This window comes from Palaemon carinicauda, chromosome 14 (assembly GCF_036898095.1).
Source record: "Palaemon carinicauda isolate YSFRI2023 chromosome 14, ASM3689809v2, whole genome shotgun sequence".
In the NCBI taxonomy this organism is placed as follows: domain Eukaryota; kingdom Metazoa; phylum Arthropoda; class Malacostraca; order Decapoda; family Palaemonidae; genus Palaemon; species Palaemon carinicauda.
This window is the reverse complement of record NC_090738.1, coordinates 118,425,721-118,443,984: the sequence shown is the minus strand read 5'-3', so window position 1 is coordinate 118,443,984 and position 18,264 is coordinate 118,425,721. Positions and strand designations below refer to the sequence as shown.

Here is an 18,264-nt window from a genome sequence, read left to right as displayed (position 1 = left end):
ACGCCTGCTCCTGGACCGCTCCCTCCGTCGCCGATGTCTCCTCCTCGTTTCCTCTTCTGAAGAGAACGAAGCCCCACCATCTGAAGAGCCCGACGAAACTGTACCACCTGAACGACGGGCAGAAGCGGGGGCTACGGAGGGCTTCGCGACCTGCTGCGTACCAGAGGTTGAGGGTTGTAGGAAGGTCTCTGGAACCGCCGTCAGAGGAGCTGGAAAAGAGGTTTGGCGCACTACACAAGGGAACCAGGTATCCAGCCCCTCTTCCATCCGCATTGGGGACCTACCTGGCGTTTTAGGGAGCCTCCACCCAAAGGGCTCACTTACTGTGGAGTCCAACTTACCCTGGGCGTCACCAGCCGCTGAAGAACCTGAAACACAGGCCCACGAAGCGGGCGAAGAAACAGGCACAACATTACTACACCACAAGGGGTCATCGGAGGAAATGTGCCCCCCAAGCACAAGGGCAGAGTCTCCAGAACCCCCAGACACAGCACTACCAGGCCCCCCACTAGCCTGAGAAGACCCAGCAACCCCCACTTCACACACATTAGACTCCTGGGGAAGGGCCCTCGGCTCTTTCCCCGCCACGGACTTACCTCGTCCCCTACTCTGGGTAGGGGAAGTCGAGACAGAAGCCCCGTCGGACCGTCCACTGGGTGACGGTAATGGCGAAGAGATGGTAGATTTCCTGGGCGAACGTTTCGACTACTTCTTCTTCTTAGTGCCGTAACGCACCCACTGAATCTCACTCCAATTAACACACTCAATGCACGTATCCAATGGCGAGCACATCCTGCCCCTACAGGAAGAGCAAAGGGAGTGAGGGTCTACTTCGGGCTTGGAAAGGAACGCTCCACACGACTTTCCGGCTCTAGGGCCAGGACAACGGCGGATCTGCTCCCTCGCACACAACCACAAGGCACAGGAACGAAGGGAATCAACAAGGAATACACTTGGAAAGCACAAGGAAGAGCAGTGAACACGCAAGAACACAAGGGATAAGCACAGAGATACCACACGGGACACACGAGTCGGACACAAAGGGTCGTAAGAGACGAGAGCGGCGTGATGGTATCACGTCGCGACCAGAGAACTTACTGGCTAACGGGACCCAAGCTGACGCCAACCTAGCTCAAGGCTACCCTCGGGGCACGTTCTCTTACTCCCGGGTTAGCCCTCCATAGAAAACGGGTGTAGGGTATACTACACAAAACTCTGGTCGGTAGAGAGGAGATTACAGGTAACTCCTAAGAAAGTAGTTCGAGGTAAGTATTTGTGTTGGAACAAATAATGATTTACAAATCTCCTCTTCTTTCTGGTTTATCTGAAAAAATGTTGAGCTACACACAGCAAACATTCTGTCAACAGATGAGCAACACACATGCACAACATCTAGGAGGGTTTCACTTCCAAGCACTATCCAAATGAGTATGTAACGACGTGGGAGTAACCCAAAAAACTTTGAATATTATATCCATTTAATACAGTAAAATAAGATACCATTGTAATTCTTATTTTTTCTGGACTCATTAAATTCCCCAATAAGTGATGGAATATAAGTCCAAGTTTGTTTGATTAAAGAGCTATTTTAATAGAAGGCAAATCATTCATACTTTTGTAAGTTTGTTGTGTCACAGTTCTTTCAAAATTTTTCACATTTAAAAATACTTTCTTATACGTCAGCAAGTAAGGTTAAGAAATAAATACTACAGAATTAGCTTACCTGAACCATATTTTTGACAGCATCATGCTGCATCAAAACAGAAAAGCCTTCTTTGTGTTGAGTCAATGAACCATATAGATGAGGTAAGAGGAATACATCATGAACAACATGCTTGCTGCCAGTACGCCTACCGTAAGTACCATCGTCTCCTCTTTGGTGTTGAGTTAACGAATCGGCTAACGCAGTCTGCATCAACCGGACATATCTATACAGTAAAATAAAAATATCTAAAGCCTTCCGATTTAAATAATGATTCTTACGCTATAGAAAAAAAAGCATTGGGGGTTGGCAGTGATTTTGAATAGGATTTATATGCTGTAATGACAAACACAACATGAGAACAATTTCAGTAAAATAATCGACATATTTAGCAGTGTATAATAAATGAGATTTCTCGGGAATGTTTAAAAATGTATATGATTATGTAAAGAATTTTATAGTTTTAGTTAACTTAGCTTGGCCTTTCATCACTAAAATTTAGCCCAGAAGGTATAAATCACATTACTTGAGGATGTAAGTATAGCACTGTACATCAGCCCCTACGCTGTGCTAAAGTAAAGACTGAGATAAAACATTAGATATAATTCTTAGTATTGAAGCATGATTGTGTAGCTCTCTTACAGTCAAAAGACTATACAAAAAAGTTGAGCTATCACTAACTTGAAAGAGATTAAGAGAGAGGGAAGGGACCCTACCTCTGACAAGTCTCTACTAGCCTAAGCCCAACCTAGACCTTAAGACAAGATGTAAACTTGTCTAAAAGGAGCAAAAAAAGTTAAAAAAAAACTGCTTGGGCAACCATAAAAGGCCAATGGGTCTTATAATCCAAGGGTCGGTCTATAAGTGTTCTCTTGAAGAAAGAGAGGGGAGGAGGGAGGCCTGGCAGTAGGTGCCTATACTTGTTACTTTAAACCAAAGTTCTGCCAGAACTAAGGTGTAATTCTGTAGACTGTGAACTCATAAATGAGCAAATTCTGGACAGGTTCCCCATTGCAAACACTTTTAGACTTTTTAGAAGTGTGGTAAGAAGAGGAGGTACTAAGATCATCTACTAGTTGTGTGTTATGTTAGAGATGAAGCTGTAATCATGCTACAAGGTGATTGTTGCTATGGTAAGGGACACACAGGAATGAGTTCCCATTGTTCAACGTCTAATATGTCAAAGAGACCAATATGGCAGATATACTCTAAGGCTAAATACCCACTCAAAACCTTGCACAAGATAAAGTGAAAGGGATAGTCATCAAACCAGAGAACAAACGAAACAGACAATTTCCTTAAAGCTGAGCAAATAATATACCTGAGATGAAAGAGAGGACTTACAAAAGTCAAATATTTCACAAGGTGTCTCATTTCTTCTCACATAAATGGAAGAAAATTATTCAAAAGGACTTACATTAGTGTAAACTAGCATTGATTTGAAGAAACCCTGATTAGGAGGGCCAAACTGTCTAGGAATACTTTCGCAGTACTATTCAAATGAGCCCTATTCTTCTGGTGCACCAGCAGAAACAAGATGAAGAAAAGGAAGCACATATGCACATCCAAATGGATAGCTAGGAAATGGTTACAAGGTGCTAAAGAGTTGCTGTGTTTGGTAATGAAATCTACTTGAAAGCCATAAATGCTTTTACACCACTATTGCAATAACAGACCTTCCTTTACCCAAGGAAGCTAAACAGTTTAGTGATCGAGTCCTTTCAAGCAGGAGAGCATACAATACTAGAAATTGTATGGGTGGGGTCTTCTTAACCATGGATAGTGTTGTGCTTTCCATGTAAATAAATCAGCTAAGTTCAATACAAGTAGCACTGTAACACATGTAGCATGATGAAAATAATGGGTAATATAGAAGGAAGCATATCCATAAGAATTTATACAAAATGGTGAATGCTGTTCTGGGATATCTGGGGGCAATGAAACCCTAAGATAATATGAGCAATTGCTTGTAATCATTCAAAAGAAAATCTTCCTTCACCTACAATGGAACTTCTAAACATGCAATTACAATCATCTCTTGACATTCATGGGTTTGAGTTCTACAGATCTGTATTATCCCTCGAAAGGCCTCCAATATTAATCAAGCAATAAATTTTATGTTTTGTTGATCTCATCCTATCTTTGATCGTTATGCTTCCCTCCAATCATCCTCAATGCACTTTCCATTGTATTTTTTCACCTGTTTACCTCACAGCTCTTCACCTACACTTTGCCTGACTCGCTGTAACCACTGTCGTGCTTACTATCCTTTTATTCCATGTTTTTTATGTTCAACTTTTGCCATGGCCCCTACAAGCAACAATCACCCAAGTCTGCCACAAATTGCCAGAAGAGTGTTGACCTCGGAAAAAAAAAGGATCTCCATTGCTAATAAGTGTAGGAAAGTTGTCTTTTGCTGCTAAGGGGAGAATGTCCCATATGAACAAAGGCACTTAGGGGTACATGAAGAAAAGTAAAACCAGCATGCATGCTGCTGTAAGTGCAAGTGCCCATGCCGTGCTAAACACATATTACTAGTGAGAGACAAGGCAATAATCAACATGGAGAAAGCCTTGTTCATGTACATTGAGGATCAGCACTGCAAAGGCATAACAGTAGACCTAACCTTATCTGAGAAAAGGATAATTCTCTCTTCCAACATTTCAAGTCTAGTACTGAGGAACAAACAAAGTACCAGTGAAACCTCTTCACCTGCACCCTTTAAACCAAGAGAGGTAGTTTGATAACTTCATGTGAGTCCTTTTCACTGGAAAATGTGAAGAAGGCAGGGGAGACAGCATCAGCAGACCATGAGGCAGCATAAGCTTTCCCATCAGAGCTGAAAGAGATAAAAACTGAGAAAGGGGAACAAACCTGAGCAAGTCTGGATTATTGATGAAGCAGGTTAGTCGATTCTGTACACAGCATACAGTACTGAACCTTTTAATAATATGTATTTTACAAAGATTATATTTTTAATTTATCTACTCTATGTAAGGTATTCATGTCGTATATCAAAATGTATTAATTAACCTAATAGGTGTACATGAAGTGCACTGTAATACAGTACTGTACAGTTTTTGTAAAAATTTGACATTACTATACTGTAATTAAGCAACATTTCGTTTTGAGTTTAGTAATAAAAATATCGTAATTATTGTTTAACAGACTTGGTAGATATCACCACAGCGCATCTTCATTGTGAAGAAGAATGTCAAGATGGTTTTTGGGCAGCCAGTTATAGGTAGGATGTAGATTCTAGAAGACAGTTTGTCATTACAATGGCTCCTCTATTCAAATTTTTGTATTATGTATTTTGTGTTTTCTTTATATAAATGATTTCTCCTTTTCCCGAGTTCTAATATAAAAATCTTCTGTTTCTACTTCATTTTCATCATGGTTGTTACATAAATGAGCACTTTCTTCTGATATTACCTTAAGCATCACATTCTAATAAAAAGTCTTTTCCTTTGTCTCCCCAGGTGCACCTTGATAATATGTGGAATACCGCAGCTCACCTCATCCACCCTGGCTTTAATTCTAAGCTAACAAACCAACTGAACTTCGCTTCTATAAGAATAACCTCCTGCCTCAGTTTCTTATACAAAATAAGGTCGTCTGAACAACGAACAACCTATTTTTAGATATGATCCACCATTACCTCTTGCTGGAGGTTGAGAGGTGTCTGCAGCAGCAAGAGTTGAATTTCAAAGTCTTACTAACTCTTGACAATTGTCATATATTGATTCATTATTGAGCATATTATTTTACATTATAAATGATTGAATCCTCTTTTGTAGATTCCAACACTTTTATACCCTTGCGTCATCAACAGTATACTTTTATGACGTTAAGGATTCCTTGTTCTTTATTCTGCCGACCTGAGGTTCGCCAATTGCCATTTGTTTTTGTGTGTTATTTTCTACTTAATAAAGTTAGTGTTGACGATGACGGGCTTTACGCTCACCCTAACACCTCGGACTTATAAGAACAATGCTCTTGGACATTAACAATCTTTATAGATACTTCAACACAATGTAGAGGTAATGTTTTTTTCTCCCAACCATATCATTTATAAAACTCAGGGACTAGGTATTCATTAAAAACTTTGATGTTCATTACAACAATTGTGTGATGGCCAGATTCCCATCAGTCATGGATGATGATCCTATCCAGAAAATGATACAATATTGGAAGAAATTCAACATTGCTGAAGACCTCTCAATGGTGAACTAACACATCTAGGATATAAAGCCACAGACAGAAAATGCCTGCTGGAAACATTTGTGGTCCTGATTGTGTGGGAAGGATTTCAAGGGATTTGCTCCTGACAATGCTTTCAATGAGTTAGTGAGGAAAATCGAGGAACTGGAACAAAGAGTGGTCATTGAAGGCTTCCAAGAGGTGGCTGAGGGCATTGTCTTGGAACTTTGAAGAGCATGAAGCTGAGCTGACAGAGAAGGACCTTGCGGAGATGTTACAGCAACTTGAGACATTGAAAAACACTGCCTACTGAATGTTATATCCATCAAAATTATGCATCGATTGGATATTATTTCTTTCTCTGTACAAAAATATCAGAGGAAGAAAACACACCTATCCATTAGAGGGTTCTTTAAACCATGAATTAAACCTCCCACTGAATCCCACATTCTACCTTGTCTCGAACCACATTACAGTACAAATTCACAGCAGTGCTAATGATGAAGTTGAAGATACTGTACACCTCCCACTATAAAGAATGGGTAAAATACTTGTACAGCTATAGTGAGATCATGCTCACATCTGACAATACATAAATATTCATGGCTGCAGAGTGTAGATTTAATTACCTATGGAAATGGATGTTACCAGCAGAAATTCAAACATTTTTTTTTATTGTTCCCAGCAATGGCAAAGATATAGCAGCTGCTAAATCCTGAAGGTACTAGTCTAGCATTTAGATTTGTCATGTAATGCAGTTACGTACATTAGTCATCAATCACGACTAATTGAATGGCCTATCACCCTCACTAACATCACTAAGTATGAAGGCTACATATTTGCTGGGAAAGTGGTAAAGTACCGTGATAAAAGATCTTTTGTTTTAAAAGTTTAAAAGATAGCAGCATGTGTTTTCAATACTAACGCCATCAACAGTAGTTCCATGATATCACAACCCAGTACTAAAGTTTTTAACTTTTTTACTCCATTGTAATATAAAGTGCAGTCAACTCAACGCTGCACATCGGACCTAAAAAAGGAAGTAAAATGACAAGGTAAGAGTTGCCAAACTGCTTTTGAACTTCCAACTTTAGAAAATCTTCATTTACCAACTCAACTCAGTTTTGAGGTGAGTTAGTCATGAAAACATGGTTTATTCTTGTGATTTCAATATAGTGTGCATACAATGCAATTAAAAATTCTACAGCTGCACTGTACAAAAAATCTTCTATTTAATGATGAGGTTCCAATTATAAATCCCATTTTAAATTGAATAAATTATAAACTGAACTCCTGTGCTAACCTAAGACTAGCCTAACTAACCCAAGTCAAATCTATCCTGCATAAAGTTTCAATGAACAATGATTGGTAATAAATGACAATAAATTTCCTTAACAGATTTTTCTTTTTACATAATAATTAACATTGATTTATAGAAACAGTTCCTGTGTATAGCATTGGTATCAATCTCAATCAATAAAATCTACTATAGATTTCATACTTCGCCTGTTCAATATTCAGAATGGCTACAACGTAGCACTCATTTTTATTAGGTGAGGCAAAGGATGAAACAGGAGTAGGGTAATTAATTTAATAGTCCTCATTCTCTTTCATTAGTGATTCACTTAAAAGTTAAATCACCAATCACTTCTCTTTTACTTCCAAACATGCATGAGATGCTGAAGGAACTGGTTTGAATGCACTGAAAGTTGATCTCTTTAAAAAGCTACATTGGATTGCACATTTCTTCATTTCCTCATATACACATCTATAACAAGTAACTTTATCCTAAATTTATCACTCATCTTTTGCAAACCTTTCATAGCTAGCCCCCTATCTTCCTAAAGTTTCAATCTGTTATCAAAGTGTACAAACACATCAGCCAGTACTGTAGTCATGAATTTTTATCCCTGCTCATCCAAATAATCCTGCTTCTCTGTTTCTCCACTTTTTTTCTGATCTTCAAGTTTCATTAATTAGTACTTCATCTGCCAGTTCCTTAGCCTAAAAAGATAACACCTGTGTGAAGTCTTCTTCACCAACTTCCAACTCTAAGGCTTTTCCTGTACATAATGATTATTTTTTTATTTCTTCAACAGCCTCTAAACCCTTTGAAATGTATTTGCCCATCTCAAAAATTTCCAGTTCATTGATCTCAAGAAACAGAGGAGAGAAGGATAGATACAATAACTAAGGCATGTGGAGAAGTTCATGCGAATAAACCCCACCAATAAAGGTGATAAGAGACCTCATGATTGCTATGTTGTCTCTTTTACATACAATGCATATTCTTTCTCGTAACTACCACTTTGTTTCTCTCGATACAAACCAGTCTTTCACTATATACTCATACAACATTTATCTAACTTTATGAACAACATATAAGGACTGTATAACATTTATTAATATATAGTATCCTAGCAACACTTCAAACTAAAGGAAAATAAAACAAAGAGTTGAAGCAAAAAAATGGGAAAAGGTTTTGCTTAAGAGTAGCAACAGAGGAGTGTGCTGTAGAACATCTGGGAAGCAACGATGTCACCATAACATAAAAAAATTGAATAACAAGTGATACATACTTCAACCAATGTGGGCTACAGGAGTCAGGAACTTTTGTTTTGAAATTTTATGTATCATAAAAACAAAATACTGTTTTTGCAAAAATTACATGTAAATACTGAACTTTTAAAACTTACTTGTAATTATAAGTTGTAGCCCATTTGTCCAGCAATGTACTGATAAAATTTGCTTCATAGTATGCTTTGAATCCTCTAGGAGAAGACACAAGTTTGGCCATCAACAATTGACCTCGATCTCCCAGGTGAAGGACAGAAGGGGGAGAGTTCATGACTGACTCTAAATATTCCTGTTAGAAATTCCAGAAATGAGGATTAAAATGACAATGACCTACTGAAGAGTTTAAGAAGAAAATTATTAACCCTCATCAAAATAGGGAGCAATTGGGTCACTAATATAAAGGGGGAAAGACAAGAGAAAAATTTGTTCAGTGAAAAGCAGTCCAAGTACTCTTGAAAGGAAAACTATGGTTTCAATTTGGAATTTTGGAAGTATAACCTACTAAAGGAGAGAGACAGGAATTACAACTCAAAAGTGATCTTATAACACATGGATATATATTGCATAGATTTAAGTTTATGTAGACAAGGCATGAGTAATTAAAAATGCAAAATAGAATAAAAAAAAAAAATAATAAAAAAGAAAAACTGAAATGGAGATACGCAAAAATTAAGCAGCTTCAGAATTCTTTTAAAGCATTTTTCAAATACAATTTATACTTAATTCTTTACATTTGCATAATTTATAGAATATAATTAAACGATTAAAGATAAGTAGAAAGAATAGAAAAACTACTTATACTATAATGTCTTATTCTTGTCTTAATTAAGCATTACACAACTAAAAGAAAAAAATATAGGCTCAAAATTGAGAACAAATCAGTATCATATAGAAAAGACCATGATTTAAGATTAAGTTTAGCTTTCACAAAGCTCACCTTTACCAACCAACAGAATCCCAGCAGAGGTCTTTCTACATAAATAAGTAGCGAAAGTAAGAGATGTAAAACCAATAAGAATGAAATTATTTTGCGTTTACACCATACATACCTCTTCATCACAGGCTTCATCTAGAACATCAAGAGCAGCTAGAGCAACCACACGACTCTCATCATTCAACTGACCTACTAGAAGCTCTATGCCCCAACCGGCAAAGTTATCTGCCCCAACACGGACCAGTGTTCGAAGAAATTGTGTGGCATACATTCGAGCAGATTCCTGGCATCCCGTCAAAATTTTGCTAAATATTGATCTGAAATGACAATAGATTATACATACAAAACAACAAGTAATGACATGATTTTTCCTTGTGTAAAGAATTACTGTACCTAAACAATACATCCAATAATTCTTGATATCAATTTCTTATCTAAACAGTTTTACATCTAGATTTAAACTTTATATTTATTCCTTATCAATGAATTCTGCTTAAAAATTATAAAAAATAAATACACGAGTACTGCATATGCATAAGATTAATTAAACTGCTTTAAAAAATTGGAACATACCTATTTATTCCATTTATTGAATAATCAAGACATGTGCAAATAAGCTTGGCATACATGTCACTGTTCGATATACTGACGATCTCCAACAACCTGTAAAATTAAAAGTGAGACTAATCAACAGCATAACACTGAAAACAAAAACAAAAACTATTTCCTTATTCAAATAAGGATGCATGTGCTAAAAATACATAAAGCTAAATATCTAATTATCACACAGCTGTTAACTATTGTATTTACTATTGAACTTTAGAGTTTGATATATAAGATTTTAGATATAAAAAGGCAAATGTCTACTTATTATTAGTAACAGCTTATGAGAATAGTCCTAATATGTAAATTATTTGAATTCACTCATATATAGACAAACTAAGCAAGATGCCAAAATTTACAATAATCTTAACATTACTCAGTATATAATTTACACAGAGTGGAATAATAGTGACAAAAGTAAACTTTCAAGAATATTTTTTTCTCAATTTATATCTATTTTATAGATAAATCAGGCTGCTAGGCTCCTTTCCTTTAAAGGCAATACGACATTAAATACCAAAGAAATAGTGTCTTTCCTGGCCTAGGGTCAGTGTATCAAGTGCAAGGTAGACTCATTATGTATATGAGGGAAACCCAAGAGTTCAGGTTCTGAACTCGTCACAAAACCTTCAATTCTGAATTTATCCAGTGACTAACAACATGTCACCCATTAAGAACCATAGCATATGATGAAGATAATGGCTAGCCGGGCAATTACCTCAGCTTCTAAGTACTAAAATACAGTTAACTAAGTTCCAAATGAATGTGTTGTCACCTATGTTGTTTATCCTCCTCATGGATTTTGTAATGCATAGTACAGTTGGGGATGGTGAAGGATTGGATTTGATTGGTAACAGGAAATTAGCTGACCTAGTATGCTGATGACGCTGTCCTTATTAGCGGAGCACCACAAGACTTGCAAAGCTTGCTTACCAGAATGCATGAAATATCACACGAGGTTGGGCTCAAGATAAATAGAAGAAAGACAGAGATGATGAGAATGGAATATGCAATGGCATATGAAATATCATTGGAAGGAGAATGGATTAATGAGGTGGAATAATTTAAATACTTAGGAACCATGATCTCTAATATAGGATCTTTAGAATTTGAGTTTAATGAAAGACTGAAAAAAGCAAATCAGACAATGGCTAGGTTAAGTAAAATTTTGAAATCAAATTGCCTGAAATTACATATAAAAATCAGGCTATATATCAGTTTAGTGAGATCGGTGTTACTGTAAGGACACGAGTCGTGGTGTAAAAAAAAACAATATCCAACAGATTTTGTAGATTTGAGAATAAACCCCTTGAAAGAATAATGGGATTTAAATGGCAGGACAGGATTAGAAACGAAATTGCGAGAGATTACTCGAGTGCCATATGTGGATGAGATCATGGTGGGGGTAGATGGAGATGGTTTGAGCATGCTCTTCGCACTCCCAAAGAGAGATTAGTTCACCACTTTCAATTGGGCTCCACGAGGCACAGAAGAGTTGGAAGACACAGGCCTACATGGCTGAGGATTATGAAACGTGAAGTAGGAGATGATGAATGAAGTACTGGTTTAAAAGCTTAAGATAGAGATGACTGGCAAAATCTAATCAAGGCCCTTTGCATCAATAGGCGTGGGAGGAGATGATGAATGCTAGATGTGGGTGATTGTGTTTATACAGGTGCCACTACTTAGTCACTTTCTTTTTTAAACAATGGTTTTTTAATGAATGTTCTGTCACATACTAAAGCCATTCACTGGGTCCCATTTAACATGGACTTTATGCTAGATTATTAATTATTGTTATGAGTTTTAATTAGATTTAATATAAATTATACAGCATAGCCTATATCAGGAGCGTTACGTTTATGCTGGCCTGACCATTGCCTAGATCAGTTTTGACAATTCATTGTAAATATACGAAGTGACTATGAGTTTTGCCGAGTCACACATATGGTAGTTAGCTGGGCACACACACCCCTGGACTTCCTCTATCAAACATATAAGAGACCTCTTAGCCAACATTTTCTATTTGGTGGGCTGTAAAAGATCTTCCACCAGACAATACCAGTCAATGTGGAAGGCATGGATAGCTATCTTAAGGGAAAGGATCTCATGCCATAGAACCCACGACTTCTTAGCTTCCTTTCTGATCTATCTCTTTGAAGATAGGACACTAACCCATCACCATCATCATCATCATCATTTCAGCCTTCAAAAGTCCTTTGTTGGATGTAGGCCTTCCCCAGGTTCCTCCACAGACTTCTATCCCAAGCTATTCTGTGCCACTGTTGCTTATATTGGTCTAAGTCATCTCACCAGCAGGTTTTTTGTCTTCCTCGGTTTCTTGTGTATCCTCGGGGTGTCCACAAGGTTGTTCGTGATGTCCATCTGTTGTCTGTCATCCTGGCAATGTGCCCTGCCAAGTTCCATTTGAGCTTGCTAATGGTTTCAAGGATATCCATTACTTTAGTTTTTTGACGTATCCATTTAGCTGTTTTTCTATCCTTCCATGTTAGATTTAACATAATTCTCTCATGTGCCCTCTGCATTGTTCGTAATTTAAGGGAAAGCTTTTTTTGTTAGATTCCAAGTTTCTGCCCCATAGGTGACAGTGGGAAGGATACACTGATCATAGACTTTCCTTTTTAAGATGATAGGAATCTTCTTATTTTTTAACACTGTACTGGCTCTTCCAAACGCTTGTCAACCAAGGGTTATTCTTCTTTTTATTTCGCTCTCTTTACAGGCATCATCTAGAGAGATTTGTTGTCCTAGGTAGATGTAGTGGTCCACTTCCTCAATTTGCTGGTTTTCAATTTCAAGTATGTCATCTACATTTTCAGTATATTTATTGCTCATGACTTTGGTCTTTTGGAAGTTCATGTGGAGGCCAATTGATTTGCTTGCTTCATTTAGCTCAGTGAGCATATGTTGAAGCTCTTGTTTAGTGTGAGCAATGATAATGATGTCATCAGCAAATCTTAGGTGACTTAGATATTCTCCATCTATTTTTATTCCTTTTTCTTGCCAGTTGAGTTGTCGGAAAGCTCTCTCAAGGCAGGCAGTAAACAGTTTGGGTGAGCTAGTGTCACCATGTCTGACTCCTCTCTCAAGTTGGAATGGTTCAGAGTCCTTGAGGAGGCGAATAAATGATGTTGCATGGTCATAGATGTGACAGAGTACATTAATGTAAACTGAGTCAACTCCCTGTTCTTCCAGCGCAGACAGGACCTCCTCAGTTTCAACCGAGTTAAATGCTTTGGTGTAATCTACAAGTGCTACTACTAGTGGTATCTTATATTCATTTGTTTTCTCAATGATTTGGTTTACTGTTTGTAGATGGTCAATTGTGGAGTAGCCTCTTCTAAAGCCCGCTTGTTCCCTTGGCTGATTTTCATCACACTTTCCTACAATTCGGTTGGTGATAACTTTGGTGAAAATTTTATAAATAACATTAAGGAGGCTGATTGGCCGTTGGTTGTTCATGTCACTGGGGTCACCTTTTTTGTAGAGTAGAATGAGGATAGCTTTATTCCACTCTTTTGGCGTTTTGCTCTTCTTCGGACATTCATTGAATAGTTGCGCCAGTCTGACGTGGTTTGGCTCATCAGCATCTGCTATTAGGTCTAACGTGATGTTATCTGGTCCCAGTGTTTTCTCCTTCTTCATTTGCTTGACAGCTAGTCGCACCTCGCCTGCTGTGATCTCTGGAAAGTGATGAGATAGGTGTTGAATTGCTCTTTCACGAAGATGGTAACATCTTTCTGAGGAGTAAAGCTTTTGGTAGTACTCTCTTGCTCGCTTAGCTACTCCATCACGGTTGGTTGTAAGGGATCCGTCTTCTTCTAGCACCCCAGTGAATTGCAGCTTCCCTTGTCCAAGTTTTCTTTTTGCTGTTTTAAACCCTTTGCCTTGTTTGATGACATTTTCAATTATTTTTGTCGTTCTATTTCGAAGGTTTTCTGGTTTCTTTTTCTGTAGTTTCGTTTAGTTCTGCTGCTTCAATTTTCTCCCGGACTGTTGATGGGGGCTCGAGATTTCTCTGTTTTTTCATGAGGTTCTTTGTGTCTTACGAGAATTTGCTGTTGTCAGAGGGTTTTGTGTCCTGGAACTTCTTTGCTACTTCTTTCAGGGGGGATAATGATGTTATTATTCAAGTTTTCAAGATCAGTTTTATTACTGTTTTGGTCTTCTAAATTTTCAAGAATCTCGTAGTGGTTTTTTAACTCTATCTGAAATGTAGATTTGAGAGCTTCAGGTACTTTGATATGTTCTGGTCTTAAGAAGACTAACCCATCAATAGTTGACAAAAACCTTCAAGAGGATTTTTCATATTGATTGGATTTGGACATGTTTCACAAAATTACTTAGTCCTTTGCTTTGCAACAACTGTTGGTACACTTCCTTCAGTGTATTTGTCAGTCAACTGAGTGCTTTCATATTGCCCAAATCAGATGGTTCCTCTATTAATGTACATGAGCTATTTCCGAAAGCTGTAATTTAAGAGGATTACCCTGGGGAGCAAGAATTAGTGAACTTGCAGCATTCTGTAGAGAACAGGAGTTCCTCACCCTCCTTCCTGCCCATATTTTATGGCCACGAATGAAAAGTCTCTCCTAAAGTGGGACACTCTTTACATTTCAGATTTCTAGCCTAAATTATGTTGACCTCTGTCCGGTAACTATCCTGCAGGCATATTTGCAGTGATCCCCATCATCAGTAGAGGTAAGTCTGTTTCAAATACCCAGATCATCAAGTGCCTTTCTACCAGGACTATCCATGTCTCAGGACCTCTTTCGTCAAAAAGACCAATCCACTCTCCATCTATGAAACTTAAGAAAAAAAGAATTGCGTCTTCACTAGCCTTTTTTTGCTAATATACAACTTCAAGATATCCAGAGCTTTATAAGTTGATCTAGACATAGGGTGCTAATAAGATATTGCAGCACCTCAAACGAATCCAAGTGATTCAACATGTTCGTGTGGTGCTCCGCTCGATTGTGACCATTACAGGAAAAACTGGGTTGAGGAGAGGGATTCTCAAGGGACCCTTACCATAGGCACCATGATGGTTATCTCGCTTTTTTTCTCCAAGGACTTCCTCCATGAGGTGATTGGGTTGAATTTTTAGTCTTTCTCTTTGCATATTTAAGAATGCATTAGGCAATTGGCAAGTTATAAGTGACTTGACAATTGTGAATGAATCTACCTTGTTTCATGATGTGGTATTAGTTCTTGGGAACCACAAAGAAGTTTAACCCAAAACAAGGAGTTCTGATAAAAAAAAAAAAATATTTTTGGGGAGGTACTGTGTGATTCCAAAGACCATCATACCTCCCTAGACTTGTAAAGTAAAGTGGGACATAACTGAGATATTCTCCTGGATTGAAAAGATGGCTGCCAGATAAGAAACAAACACCCAGGTAAGCATTGTCTCCAGTGTTAGTAATGGTTCTCATTGGGTGATGTGCTATTAGTTAGCAAATGATTTTAACATTGGCGATAAAGAGTTCGTGCCTTGCATGTTGATACACTAACCCTAGGAGAGGAAAGACAATATTTCTTTGTTATATCATGTTGTATTGGACTCCGTTCTACCCTTTAAATAAAAGTACTTGGCAGCCTCACAGACCCTCCACAAAAGATAGGATTTTCCTTTGTTAAAACCCCTTTTTGATAGAATTTAAAATGTTGAAGACTAACAGAGTATCTTTGAAGCATACCTACTCAAGACCACTCACTATCTGTTGCCTGATCCCTTTTTGGGGAAAGCCCTGACCTAAAACAGTAAGCATTTGGTAGTGTGTTCAGCATCTTTTGCTTTGCATGAATGGTTAAATGCTTGCTACAGATCAAATTTATTATGCGATACTTTTTAACATATTATAAAACTTTATAATGCAACAATAAACATATCTTAGTTACAATAAATAAGAGGAAACAATCTATATGATAAATTGTAAAGTTCACCCTGATAGAAAAATTCAACTAACTATCCATTTCCAGATAAATGCCTTTTCTAACCAAATATCATCAACTGTCTTACTGCTGAAAGATTCCAGCTCTGAGGAGCATATCATATCCCTTCTGACGATGCGACAGTCTTCCAAGCAACAAAAAGTAATGCTGCGAAGTAGTGGTATTGAGGTGGGATGGGGATAAGACAGCGTCATGGGGTGGTCGCTCACAAACCACATAACTCAAATTTCTACTAACATCAACTAGAAGTTCTTCTAAGTACTTGCCACAGTCATCCTGAAAACAAAAAGAAACAAAAATTTTTACATAAGAAGACTATTTGTTTCAGTCAGGTTACCATTATTGGGAAATAACTCTAATCAATATTTATTACATCAGTAACATGAGACACTTAACCCAAATCGACCTGTATGCCATAGTCAGGAGTTGGGGCTATTTAGCAGTACATTACTGAAGCAAATTGGCTTATCATTTTCATATGCTGTATATGTACTGTAACCACTAAGAAGATTAGCACCTAAAAGACACCTGAATAAATTTTCTTTATTCTTATAAGCCTAACCTGAAGGATTTTATATAAAAAAGTATTATTTAGTAAATTGCAGCTTTTCAAACATTTAATCAATGAATAAAATAAAAATTGTTTGCCAAATTCTCAGAACCAATTGATTTCTAGAACTTGACATTCACTGCTGACTTAGGTCAAGACATTCACATGTTTAAATAGTAGTATTAACATTGTGTCATGGGTCATGTGGACTGACAATCAAATGTTCATGGGTCAAAAGATTCTAATTTGACAAGAAGAATAACTTCAGCATGAAAAAATTTTATAATTCAACAATGGTTTTATCTTTTTTAATGTTACTATTTGATGCATTATCTTACACAGTCTACCTTTATCAAAGATGACTGGTACAAGAGATTTTGAAAATGATATCTTTATAAGAGTTGAGAGAGATCACTAAGACACAATTATAGACTCCCTAAAGTTTGCCCCCCAAAATCTGTTTTTAAGAGAAAGAAAAAATATGGCAGGAGGTTATATAAATATAGAATATATTATGCAGGTACAGTAACACAGCCAGACCTTGATCTTCTTTGTTTTGATGACACACATACTTAGATCCGCAAAATAAAGTATACTTGGAAGGAGAATCTCCCTCAAGGAGCATTTCTGGTAAAATACCAGGAGTTCTCTTTCTTGAACATTGCACTCTATCACTAACTGAATCGCTAATTTATGCTTTATGGACACTTACATGCTTAGATTCAATTTTGATAAGGAACCAATCTGGAGATGAGTGCATTGTCTTTTCTTTAAAATGGCATGAAAATAGGGTAAAAATTACATGAACACTGGGTTTTAAAGGTTGCTCATTAATGGTAGGGGCAAGGGACAGTGAACAATGCCCTTGAAACTAACCATACATAGATATAATTAGCTCCTGAGACCTTTCTCCACCCAAGCTAGGACCAGGGAGGGCCAGACAATGACTACTGATGATTCAGCAGGTAGACCTATTGGCTCCCTCTAAATTCCCCCATTCTTAACTCATAAGGATGGTGAGATTAAAAACACTACAAGAAATTATGGAACTTGCATGGGTCTCGAACCCCAGTCCAATAAATAGCCAGACAGGGATGTTTCCAATAAACAACATGACTGATTTCATGCTAATCTCATTAAAAATGTACATAACGATGGCAATCTTTGCTCACAGACTAATACAACGATCATGAACTGGTTTGAATTTTTATGCTCGTATACCAATTTAGTTGTATAACGAGTTATTCATAAACTGAGGTACTAATGTACTCCTTAACTCATAATTGTCTCAAGTTAGCTCTAGGTAGCAGAGAAAAATTATGATTTTTAAACAAAAAGTAGAGACAATTGATAAGTGCAAGGAATGGCTGTCTAATGTGGCTGTATTACAACTTTAAGGGCTGAGCGAGAATACTGTGCAGTACAAGGAGAAAAACAACATGGAAATTCATGATGCCGAAATGACAAGTGCTTCACACAGTGTGAAGAATATCTCATAGATGGGGGACAAGAGCATTATCTGAATGGAAAAGATCTTTTTTGTGTGGATCAAGGATCATCATTGTAAAAGGGTAGCCATTGACCCATTCATTATTCGGGAGAAATCCAAGTCTCTGCTCCACCATTTCATAGAAGAATAGCAACCAACTTACAATGAAGACACCAAATTGACAAAGGTAGGACTTCCAAAGCCAGCAGGTCACCTTATTCAGCCTGGCC

The 18,264-nt window shown here is 37.5% G+C and overlaps 1 protein-coding gene across 2 annotated transcripts in view; it reads right to left on the bottom strand.

Moving 5' to 3' along the window:
- rictor (rapamycin-insensitive companion of Tor) overlaps positions 1–18,264 on the bottom strand; it is a 165,204-nt gene that overhangs the window by 87,998 nt on the left and 58,942 nt on the right. For both annotated transcript variants that reach the window (XM_068387213.1, XM_068387214.1), the window contains exons 12-16: positions 16,063–16,271; positions 9,990–10,079; positions 9,532–9,733; positions 8,602–8,771; positions 1,724–1,928 (exon numbers count right to left, since the gene is read on the bottom strand). In XM_068387213.1, coding sequence (XP_068243314.1) covers positions 1,724–1,928; positions 8,602–8,771; positions 9,532–9,733; positions 9,990–10,079; positions 16,063–16,271 — 876 coding nt within the window. The remainder of the gene's footprint in view (positions 1–1,723; positions 1,929–8,601; positions 8,772–9,531; positions 9,734–9,989; positions 10,080–16,062; positions 16,272–18,264) is intronic.